Below are 12,686 nucleotides of genomic sequence, written 5' to 3' on the forward strand. Positions count from 1 at the left end.
TGGGGCGCCGGCCCCCGTCATGCACAGAGCAGGGCAGATCGGGAGGTTGCAATGCCACCCTCAGTCATGCTCAGGGAAGGGCCAATTGGGGGGTTGGGGCACCGCCCCCTGTCACACTCAAGGCAGGGTCAATGGGGAGGTTGTGGCGCCACCCCTTGTCACGCACAGAGCAGGGCCAATCAGGGGGTTGGGGCGCTGCCCCCTGTGATGCACAGAGCAGGGCCCATCAGGGGTGTTGGTGCTCCATACCCTGTCACGCACAAAGCAGGGACGATCAGGGGGTTGAGGAGCTCCCCGCTGTCACTCACAGAGTAGGGCTGATAGGGGAGTTGGGGCACTGCCCCCTGTCACACACAGAGCAAGGTGGATAAGGGGGTTGGGGCGCCGCACCCTGTCACACTTAGGGCAGGGCCAATGGGGAGGTTATGGCTCTACCCTGTCACACACAGAGCAAGGCCCGTGGAGGGGGTTTGGGGCGCCACCCTCTATCACCCACAGAGCAGGGCCGATCAGGGGGTTGGGGCGCCGCCACTGTCACAATTGGGGCAGGGCTGATGGAGAGGTTATGGCTCTACCCTGTCATACACAGAGCAGGGCCGATCAGGGGGTTTGGGCCCTGCCCCCGTCACGCTGATCCCGGTGCCGGGAGCCTCACTGCTCCGCTGATCCCTGTGCTGGGAGGCATATTACTCTTTTACTATATAGGATAGAGGCCTGGTGCACAGGTGGGAGCCGGCTGGTTTGTCCTGAAGGGTGTCCTGGATCAGGGTGGGGGTCCCCACTGGGGTGCCTGGCCAGTCTGGGTGAGGGGCTGAGGGCTGTTTTCCGGAAGTGAGTGACTGAAGCGTCCAACTGCTCCTTGTTTTCTTTTTTTTCTTTTTTATTCTGGGCCAGCTTTAGCTCTGAGGCCTCGCTGCTGACAACATCGATACAAAGTTTCAGTCCGCCTGGCTTTCAGTCCAGCTGGTTTCTGGGGTTTTGTTTATCTTCTTATTTGCAACATAGTACATAGTTGCTTAGAGTTGTAGCTCAGAGGCCGGCAAGTGAGGCAGGGAACGTTGGAGTCCGCAGCAAGCAAGCCTCATGTTCGCTTCCAGCTGCCTGGCTGCTGGCCGCCATCTTGGCTGACAGTTAATTTGCATATACTCACTGATTAGCCAATGAAAAGGGTAGCGGCTGTACGCTAATTACCATGTTTCTCTTTTATTAGTGTAGATATACATATACATATGTGTATATATAGAATTCATTTATACACATATACTATATACACACACATATATTCATATATGTGTGTTCTAGTAAATCCAATCTTCCAAACATCACAGAAGGTTCTTGTGCTTCTAAAAAAAGATCTGTATGTAACATTATAAAATATACTGCATGGGGTTGGTTGGGGAGATAGAAGCGGGTAAAGTGGGGATAAATGATGGTGGAAGGAGACTTGACCTGGGGTGGTGAACATATACTACAATGCACAGATGATATATTATAGAAGTGTACACCTGAAACCTATCTAATTTTATTAACCAATGTCACCCCAATAAGTTCAATAAAAAACTAGATGTGAGAATCTCATCATTGTGCTATTAAAAATTATTCCCTGATTGACATCTGTGTAAACTTTTCCTTTCATTATCTCATGAGGTAATGCAGATAATTGACTTTCACAGAAAGTACATAAGAGATCAACTGTAGTGTTCTGGCAATTGTAGTCTCTTTATTGGTATCGAACAAAGGGACTTTACAGTTATGACATGCAGGGTAATTTCTACATTTTCAAATTGTACTTACTCCATTATTACCAAAAGAAACTCTATGTAAAATGGAGTTAGAAACTATAATTGCAAAGGTGCCAAATATCTTAGTTAATCTTGATTTACCTGACAAAGATACTCATGCTTTTGTTGATTATCATTTCCACATATCTTGGAAATATTAGGCAAGAATGTTGTATACTATGTAACTTAAATATTTTTAAAAGACTACAACATGAAAGGTAGAATGAAATGCTGGATTATACAAACCTACTCAATTGTATTAATAGGACATGTTAATAATAGAATTGTCATTTTCAGTTACTTGTTTATATTTTTTCTTCTTTTTAACTAGCTAACAAAATTTTTAGAGCATAAACTGATACCATTGTAATTAACCAGTCATTGATAATAGAATAGTAGCAAAAAAAAAAAAAGAGAGAGAGACATTATAAGTATGTCATTTGGGTAACTTCACCAGGAATCAGCAAATTTTCACTCCCCAGGGGATCACCAGCCTATCCTCTGCAAAACGCTGGGGGAAGGGGAAAGAAAAGACAGACACATCCTCAATAAAGTTAAAGTGACATAGGAAAGATACTTGCCTGTTAATTACACCTGGGAACAGAGATCATGGCCAGAATGGGCATGGCCATTGCAAGCGTGAGAAGATTGGGAATACATAATCACTTAAACAAAGAAATGTGCTCTCTCTTGCCCGGCTGGTGTGGCTCAACAGTTGAGTGTTGACTTATGAACCAAGAGGTCACCGTTTGATTCCCAGTCCAGATTTCGGGCTCAATCCCCAGTAGGGACTGTACAGGAGGCAGCCAATCAATGATTCTCTCTCATCATTGATGTTTCCATCTCTCTCCCTCTCCTTTCCTTTCTGAAATCAATTTAAAAAAAAAAAAAGAAGAAGAAGAAATCTGCTCTCTTGTTCTCTGCTCTTGGTTTCTCTTGGCTCCTGGGACTCTCATTTTGCTCCTGCCTGTTTTTCCTCCATAGCCATGTGACCCTCTGGACCCCACGCAATGGACTAAGCGGGGAAACAGAAATTAAGCTATCTCGATGCTGGACTGTACCCTGCTCCAACATGGAAAGGAAACTGTGGACACTGACTCTGAGTTTAGCTCTACTGAAGCCCCAGCTATCCTTCTTTTATGACTGGACTAAGGGAGATGCTTTGGAAACCCAGTAGTAAAATTCCATGGAAAAAAAGCTTTCCACTAAACTTCATCCTCCCGTGGAGGCCTTCAGAAATGCTTATTTTAGCAGTACCAAGAACCCACTTCTACAAGCAACCAGGGAAGATGAGCCCCTCATCTATCCTGTAACATATGGCAACCCAGATGGGACAAGAAGACCAGGAGGATTGAAGCTTGGAAAGCATTACTTCACTGATGGTCTCCTTCCAACCTGCTGTTCAGTCCGTGTCTGGCCTGCAATGGGAAGGGAGAACACCTGGACTGGATTATGGTGAGGTAAAACCTTGCCTCCCTAAGCTGGGGGTTTTATCACTCATTTGCCTCTCTCTCTCCTGTCCTGGCTCATTTTCTTATCTCAGCCCTGCACCATCTCTGGCATTGCCCGTCCTGGCTCAAACCCCTAGGCAGGAGCCTGCTTCCTTGTGCCCAGTGCAGCTTCAGCAGCCTGAGCACACAGGATCTGACATCATGGGCTGGGAGGGGCCAGCAACCTGGAGACTTCCGGCATGACTCAGTCCAGAGTGCAGCTCCCAGCCAAGGCTGAGGGTGTGCAGCTCTGAGTGACCTGTGGCTGGGTTTGGGGGTGATGTGTGTTGGTGTGATAGAGAAAACCTGGAAGCCAATTCCAGCATGACAGCAGGGCTGAATCTGGGAAAGGCTGATGGCATTTCCCCAAACCTGAATAGGATACATTAAATTGATTGCTTGCTGCCAGAAGGGCCTTTATATGTATGGTTATGGTTTATTGGAGCTAAAAAATAGATTAAAAGTAGCAAAGGAAAAAGATGTCTAGGGCACTGTCAGGTAGAAACCAGTCTCAGTACAATCACACAGACAGAACTTAATGCTCCCAGTAGTGCTGTCTGATAACTTGGATGAAGTACCACCAACCAGAAATGCTTAATCAAGATTTGGTGTCCAGGGTTTTATTGAGGGTCAGTACATGGACATGGAGGGCTTGCATAACTCTCCCTGCCACCCTGAGTTTAAACTGATATGGTCTAGTCCAGTGGTTGGCAAACTTCGGCTCACGAGCCACATGCGGCTCTTTGGCCCCTTGAGTGTGGCTCTTCCACAAAATACCACGTGCGGGCACGCATGTACAGTGCGATTGAAACTTCGTGGCCCATGCGCAGAAGTCGGTATTTTGTGGAAGAGCCACACTCAAGGGGCCAAAGAGCTGCATGTGGCTCGCGAGCCGCAGTTTGCCTAGCCGCAGTTTGCCGACCACTGGCCAAAGCCCAGGAATATAAAACAGGCATTCACCATGAATCACATCATTAGCATAAACTGTTACCTGTGGGCCCCAGGACACAAAGATGCTCTTATCAGGTAGGATATCCCAAGGTTTCAGAGGTTCTCTCAGGAGCCAGTCAAGGTCCAGTCCTGAAGTCCCTTGGAATATGCACAGTTTAGGCAGCCCAGGCTGATTGAGTTAACCCTTTCCTGGGCAGTACCAGTATATGCAAATATTTAATGGAGGAATCCATCTATTCATGACATGTTTTATTGCTTATTTATTTGGATGTATGCAATTGTAGAATATTGTTTCTTTGAGTCCTTTCATCTTGTTGACTAACTTTTCCAACTTTGTAGCATTGACAGGTTCTGAAGTTATTTGGTCTTACTTAATCACTAATGAAAAAATTGACCAAAAAAACCTTAAAGGCATGTGTTTCACACTTCTTTAATTCATTCTAATACATAAATTATTCAGAAAACATTGAATAAAACAAAACATTGATTGATATCTGTATATTTAGGAAATATTTATTCAAATGAAATAGAAAACTGTAAAATTTAAAAACTAGAAAGCAATAAAGATACCATAGCAAGGGGCAAAATAATGTACATTCATAAGGAAGGGTTTAATAAGTAGTCTCAGGTTCAAGAAAAAAAAAGATAAAATTACTCTCAAAATAATAACTAGAAGTCTCAATATTTTTATAATGTAAGTTTCTTTTTTAAATTAAATAAAATATTTGGAATGTTTTCCATATAAATGCATTGAACAATAAGCAAGAAAATATAATTTAAAAAATATTACAAGAAATAATCTAAATTTACATAATTAAATAAATGGATAAAGAAATACTCAAAATTTACATAAGAAGCACATATTCAAGTAACTAAAATAAAATGCCATCATCATTAAGTTATAATAGTCCCCAAAGTAGGAAATGTTTGCAAATTTTGTAAATGAGATTAATTACATGTAAGAGGGCTGTATTGAAGAGCAGACAGAGAACATGGTATATCTGAAATATAACATATCTGAAAATCCAAGTCTCAGAATAGCTGGATTTCATTGTCCAAATGTTGTTTCATTGAAAATGAAAACATTCAATGGAAGGAATATAATATTAGTATTTACTGGTGAAATGTCTTTCTTCCATATGTGATTTCATTAAATTCCTGGGACCAAAAAAAAGTGGAAAGAATCCAGCCAAAAAGCAGCAAGGTGGTACAGAATAACATAGGTGAGCTACTCAGTGAAAGAGTGAACCACCTTTAAGACCAGCCTGATCGTTCTGCTGCAGGTCTCCAGGGCCAGGTAACCAACGTGGGGTGAGAACATGGCCCGTGGATGCACAGACAACACTGATTCCTTCATGAACATCCATCTGCCCAAGGTCACCTATGTGGACCACTGAGTGGATTGTATGTATGAGCAGGGTGACCTGTTAGTGACAGGTCATAAAGCCTGCTATGCCACATCGGCCATCACCTCCCCACTCAGGTGCCACTTCAAAGACAAGGGCAAGAGATGGGTCTTAAGGAATTTTCCTTCAAAAACCATAAGTGTGGCTGTCTCTTTTTAGCAAGCCTTGATCCCCACTCGCTTTCCTCCAGAGTTGTACTAAGCCCTGCAACCTTTATGTTAATAATGTTTAACTTTTTATTCTTGAGAAAAAATTTACATATAACATTATATTAGTGTCAATTGTAAAATATAATAAATCAATATTTGTTTATATTGTGAAATGATCACCGCAGTAAGTCTAGCTTATTACCCATCACTATACATACAATATTTACAAATTTTTCTCCTTGTGATGAGGAGTTTTAAGATCTACTATCTTTGCAACTTTTAAATATGCAATATAGTCATATTAACTATAGTTGTCATGCTGTATATTACATAAGCTATCCCTATTACTTATTTATTTTGCATCTTTTAATCTGCTTGACTTTAATATTAAATTTAAATTTATTTTATTGGAAGCTGATAGGATTTTCTGTGAGCAGGAACGCTAGAAGCCTTTTGTGAAGAATATATATTGCATTCATCCATTGAACATTGAGCCTTCTCTTTGGAACCATCCACTGATTATATGCTTTGCTGTAGCTCAATCTGTGAGTATGTGACTTTGTGTGTCTGTGTCAGTCCCATGAGAGAGAAGGGAAGAGAAGGGTTGGGCATTTTTAAGAAGGGAAGGATACAGAAAAGCTATAATTTGTGCATTTTAATCAGACAGCATCTCTTGATAGCATGCCTTTGCACAAACTCAATTTTATACTTTAAGGAATAGATATGTAAATGGTAGAATAAGAGAAATAAAATCTGGTAAGTTTACAGTTGCAATTTAAACAGTACTTCTGAAATTTTATTTAAGGATCTTATGAGGGGATAATTTAATACATTAAATGGAAAGATTTTAAATTTAAAGCATTTTGCCGAAACCAGTTTGGCTCGGTGGATAGAGCGTCGGCCTGCGGACTGAAAGGTCCCGGGTTCGATACCGGTCAAGGGCATGTACCTGGGTTGCGAGCACATCCCCAGTAGGAGATGTGCAGGAAGCAGCTGATCGATGTTTCTCTCTCATCGATGTTTCTAACTCTCTATCTCTCTCCCTTCCTCTCTGTAAAAAATCAATAAAATATATTTTTTAAAAAAAATTTAAAGCATTTTGATATGTGATATGTAACAATATTTGCAAATCATAAATGATGAATAATAATAATGCACAGGTAAATAGTTTATGAATAAATACAAATATATTCTATTCCTAGTTTCATGTGATATTATGACTTTTGTTACTAAGTAGTCTATACCTTTCTTTCAATAGGCAAGATTTTATTACAAAAAGGCCTTACTTTTGAGCATCCAGGGAGATTACAGAATGGTTAAGATGAGGGTCCATGTTCTTACTTAAATTTGGTAATTTACATTATGCTTAGGGAAATTTAAGGTATCTTTTCTTATACAATACATATGTTTCAATATTACAGAACATGATTACTTAGAAATATTCTTATGAAAAACTGTAGGCTTGAATAGGCTTTGCAAGTTCCTTACATACTCTGCTAGGTCCAGAAAATTAACCAAACAATCACAGAAATGCAGGGATCCTTTTCCTGGTAAATACATTCCGTAAAGCCTTCTTCACTTCCTTATTCCTGAGGCTGTAGATCAGAGGGTTCAACATGGGGATCACCACCGTGTAGAACACGGAGGCCACTTTGTCCTGACCCAGGGAGTAGCTGGATGTCGGTCTCAGATAAGTATAGATGGCGGTGGAATAGAACAGAATTATGGCTGTCAGGTGAGAGGCACATGTTGAGAAAGCTTTGTGCCTGCCCTCCCCTGAATGCATATGAAAGATGGAGAAGAGAATGTAGCAGTAAGAGGTGAGGATGACCAGCAGAGTCCCGACCATATTCACTCCAGCAAAAGTAGAAATGATGCTTTCATTCAGGGGTGTGTCAGAACACGAGAGCTTAAAGAGTGGAGGACTGTCACAGAAGAAGTGGTGGATGACATTGGAACTACAGAATGGCAGTCTGCTTATATAACTTGTGTTCACCATGGAGTTCAAGAGTCCCGCTGCAAAAGCCCCTGCTGCCATTTTCAGGCAGACTGTCCTGGTCATGACCAAGGGGTACAGGAGAGGGTTGCATATGGCCACATACCGGTCGTAGGCCATTAAGCCAAAGAGGATGCATTCAGTTGTAGCCATGGCGATAAAGAAGTACAGCTGCAGAAAGCAGCCAGCAAAGGAGATGGTTTTCTTCTCTGACAATAAATCCACCAGCATCTTTGGGGTGATGGTGGATGAATAACAAATGTCCACAAAGGACAGGTTAACCAGGAAGAAATACATGGGTGTGTGGAGTCTGGAATCAGTCCTGATTAAGAGGATCATCCCAACATTCCCACAAACTGTCAGTGTGTAAATGACAAAAAAGAGGAAAAAGAGGATTATCTGTAGCTCCAGCGTGTCTGCTAATCCCAGCAGGATGAACTCAGTCACCAAAGTATAATTAGTTCTGGTCATGTATTACACATATAGTTTCCTTACACTTATATTAGGTTGAATGTCTCTTTTTTAAATAATATATTTTTATTGGTTTCAGAGAAGAAGGGAGAGGGCTAGAGAGATAGAAACATCAATGATGAGAGAGAATCACTGATCACCTGCCTTCTGCACGCCCCCTACTGGGGATTGAGCCTATAACCTGGGTATGTGCCCTGACTGGGAAACAAACTGTGATTTCCTGGTTCATAGGTTGATGCTCAACTACTGAGTATGCAGGCCAGGTTGTATGTCTGATTTTTAAAAAGTTTACAAGCATCGTAGGACTGTTAACGAGGACATTCACTCATGGGAAAAAACCTAGGATAGCATAGCATAGTAAATAGAGTAATTGAAGTTAGAGGAAAATTAGTGGGAAAATGGACAAGCATTTGAATTTATTAAGCAATTGTCTGCATTGAACCTGGATTTAAATTACTGTTCAAGTCCACATACTTCACTTAAATTTCTGCAAATGCAACAAACAAATGGTGTTTTATTTTTTTCTACCACCCCACATCCAAAATGTGAAGGATACAGATATCCTTGCTGAAGTGTCTTCCAATTTCTAAATAAGTATGTAGTTTTAACTCAAATACATTTTCCCGCTAACACCATTCTGTTTATTCTTCAACTCCTAAATTCATTCATTGCCTCCAAAATGTAACTCTCATGTAACCCAAGCAGCAAAATAGTCATTATTTCAAATAACCAATCTTTGACATCCTTCAATTCTGAAGACTGACTTTGTGATGTGCTATCAAACTATTGTTCTACTTACAATGTACATTTCAAAATAATGTCTTGTAGCGCTTGCTACCTGTCCATTTTGGTGAATAACAGCACCCAAACCTTACAGATGTCTTCCCATTGTCTTACCTGTGTAGTCTATGGTTTTCTTTCTCTTTTTTATCAGCACTTCTCAGTTGTAGCTAAAACAAAAATTTTTTTAATGAGGGACATCTGCAATATTGTCAATATACCCTCACTTTTAAAAGAGATGAAACAGTGAACATTTGAATGACCTATTTGTAAAAATTTGAGACAGCTTCTGAGAAAATACATGTTGCTCCACCTTTATTTTGTTTTCCTGGAAGAGAATTGGGTGACCACAGGGACTAAGGTATAGTGTTTAATTGTGAAGTTAAATCTCCAGAGGCAGAAACTTCCAGTCTCAAAGGAAAATAAAATATGATCACATGCAGTTATGTGGAATCAAACATTGCATCATGAAGTGGCTCCTGATCTCTGTATTACTTTAAAGACTTTGCCAACATAAAAATTGCCTATTTACATTGCCCGTCTTTTCTTATTTTCAGATGCTTCCAAAAGAACATAGCCCACTACTAAATTCTTCTTCTTCCTTCCAGTGTATGTGGTATGTTTGTGAGTGTGTGTTTGTGTATGTCTGTGTCTGTGACCCTCCCTTCATCTGGATAACTTCATCTCTAATCCAACCCTGTACTGGAGTGAAGTTAATGAGAAGATAAAACTAATATTCATCGTACAATGTTTAAAGCAAAACTATTACCTTTTGTGACAGCATGGATGGACTTGGAGTATATTATGCTGAATGACAACTATCACATAATCTCACTTATATGTGAAATCTAATGGACATATTAAAGTGACAAACAAAACAGATCCCCTGGCATGGATGCATTGAACAGACTGACATCTCTCAGGACAGGGATGAGGGGAAATGGGAAGAGATTAACCAAAGAAATAATGTGCATATATGCATAACCAATAAACACAGACAATAGAGTGTGAAGGCCTGGAGTAGGGCAGAGGCTTGGAGGAGAAAGGCTGGGTGAGGGTCAGGGGGGTGGGGAGATTGAGGGACATCTGTAATATTGTCAACAGTGAAAAAGAACCTATACCCTGAGCAAATAGGACATTGAATAAAAGAGCCTAATTTCTTTTTTATGATTTAAAACTTGTGTTGTTTTTCTGTAATTATTGTCTATAATTCTTATCCCACAAGGGGGTAAAATTGCAGATTTTCTATACCTCAATTCACAAGTAAAACAATGTGAAGTAAACCACATGGAGCGTCAGATGCATGGAAAATCTATTTGCATAGAGAATGCATATGCAGTCATGAAATACTATATCACAATTTTCCACTTGAATTCTCAGTTCACCTCTACACAAGTCTTTGAGGTTGGCATTATTATGTTACATGCTAGAGGCCCGGTGCATGAAAATTGGCTGTGGGCACCACCATCTTTGCAATGGTGTGAGGGTCAATTAGCATATTCCCTCTTTATTAGATAGGATTTTATAGATAAGGAAAGTAAGACATAAAGCTATTAAATGCTTTTTCAATGAAAAAAACTGTTAGGAAGTTGGAGAGTCAACCTGAACACAATTTTGTAGGAAAGAATTAATACCTATCAACTTAAGTCCCTTGTTCAATTTCATCTAACATTTTATCTTAGTCACTTAGATTACACACATACTCACACATGCATATATGTACATGTACATATACTTTTTTGTGTGTATCTTCTGGCAAATCCAATCTTTCAAACTTCATAGCAGTTAAAGTATCTGCATGTGAAGAAAAATCTGTTACATTGTGTTAAATATTGTTTAAAAACTTGATTTGTAAAGTTCCTAATCTCAAGCCTTAAAATCTGCTCTATTGATATCTATCAAATACATAATATTTATTTACTAATGTATGAAACTTAACAACATAAAATATGAACATACTTAAAAATAATTTGTAATTGAGCTACCAGAAATGTGAATTAAGAGAGACAGAAAGAAAATCAGCATAGTGAGTTATCATAGCAGGGGAAGGAGAGATTAATATTATTAAACCATAAACAAAACAGGTCTAAGAAAAGAGATTGAATTTACTGAACAAGAGATTATAAATTAAAATATTAAAAAAAGTTTATTTAAGGAAGAAGCAGAAAGAATAATAGATACAAATTTTCAACTAAAAATGATTAAATAATAAGTTGGAAACTTACTTTTTTAGTCAGGTTTATTGTACCATAGGAGTTTTAGAGAACATTATCACTGTTTTTAGGTGGACAGTTTGGTGAGTTTTGACAAACACCTATTGTCTTATAACCACCACAACCATCATGGAATATTTTATCCAGTTTGATAACTTCCGTTGTACCCCTTACAGACAGCTCCAGCCCCTCTTCCGGTCTCTGACAACCACTGTGAAGGCATTGGTGTGATTTATGCCATGTTTTTTCCCTGTCCAGAATGGGATAACCATGTGTGGAATCATACACTGGAAGCCTTTGTGAATCTGGCTTCTGTCTCATTGCACTGTTTTGAGATCCAACTAGGTGGTTACTTTTATCAGTTTTCCCCTTTTATTATTAAGTAGTTGTCCATTCTATAGAAGTAGCATCAGTTGATGGCCTTTAGGTCTGTTTCTAATTTAAAGTAATAATGCACAAAGACCCTCTTTGTGTGGACTTATATTTTTATTTATCTTTGGTAAATAGGAGAATAGCTCTCTCTTCCCTTTTTTTTCTTTTTCTTCCTTTTTCCTCTGCAAATTGATATCTGATTGATCTCCTACCATTTTTTAAAAAACAACAACAAGACTATTCTTTTTAAATAGATTTAATTTTTTGTAAAATTTACTTGACCATATAGGTTTGGATCAATTTCTAAACTTTTTATGCTATTCTTCATTACTGTCTTGATTACTGTAGCTTCATAATACATCTGAAATCAGATAGTGTCTGTTACAATATGTTTTCCAAGATTCTGGCTATTTTCAGTTCTTTACATTTACTATTTAGTTTCAGATTATAAATTTTACAAAAGGACTGCTGGGAGTTGATCATTATTTCTCTGTATTTGTAGATCAGTTGGGAGACAGTAGATGTCTTAACAGTAATGAGTCTTCCAGACCATGAGCACAGTATATTACTTCATTTATATAGCTTTTAAATCTTTCTCATCATTATTTTGTTGCTTATAATATTTTGCTGTATATAGTTCTTATGCATATTTCATTAGACTTACCACTATGTGTCTCATGTTTTGATGCTATTACAAATGGTATTTATTATATTTAAATTTTGAAATTAATGTGTTATTTTTCTCCTTTCCAAACTTTATTCACTTTTTCCTTAGTTTGTTTTTCCCTTTTTGCTTATTGCACTGGTAGAACCATCAGTACCATTTAGAATGGAAGTGGTGAGGGAACACATATCTTTAGCTTGTTTACTGTATTGAAGGAAAGCATTCATTCATTTTATCATTAAATATTATATTATCTATAGGTTTTTGTATATTCCCTTTATCAAGTTCAGAAGTGATATTCTGTTTTTAATTTGCTAAAGTATTTTGTTATGACTAAATGTTGAATTATATTAAATCATTGTTTCTTCATCCACTGATATGATTATGTTCTTTTTTAGAATATTATAGTGAAT

General features: G+C 38.9%; 1 protein-coding gene across 1 annotated transcript; it reads right to left on the minus strand.

Moving 5' to 3' along the window:
• Window positions 1-7,299: 7,299 nt before the first annotated feature.
• On the minus strand, window positions 7,300-8,244 carry LOC139017906 (olfactory receptor 5F1-like). The gene has a single exon (XM_070426519.1). It carries the CDS (start codon window positions 8,242-8,244, stop codon window positions 7,300-7,302), a length of 945 nt encoding a protein of 314 aa, XP_070282620.1.
• Between the last annotated feature and the right edge of the window lie 4,442 nt (window positions 8,245-12,686).

This window comes from Myotis yumanensis, unplaced genomic scaffold (genome assembly GCF_028538775.1).
Source record: "Myotis yumanensis isolate MYYU_CA2020_CCGP unplaced genomic scaffold, mMyoYum1.0.hap1 SCAF_10, whole genome shotgun sequence".
Classification (NCBI taxonomy): domain Eukaryota; kingdom Metazoa; phylum Chordata; class Mammalia; order Chiroptera; family Vespertilionidae; genus Myotis; species Myotis yumanensis.

Coding starts and splice junctions, on each gene's coding strand:
- LOC139017906 (XM_070426519.1), bottom strand. CDS start 8,244: ATGACCAGAACTAATTATACTTTGGTGACTGAGTTCATCCTGCTGGGA.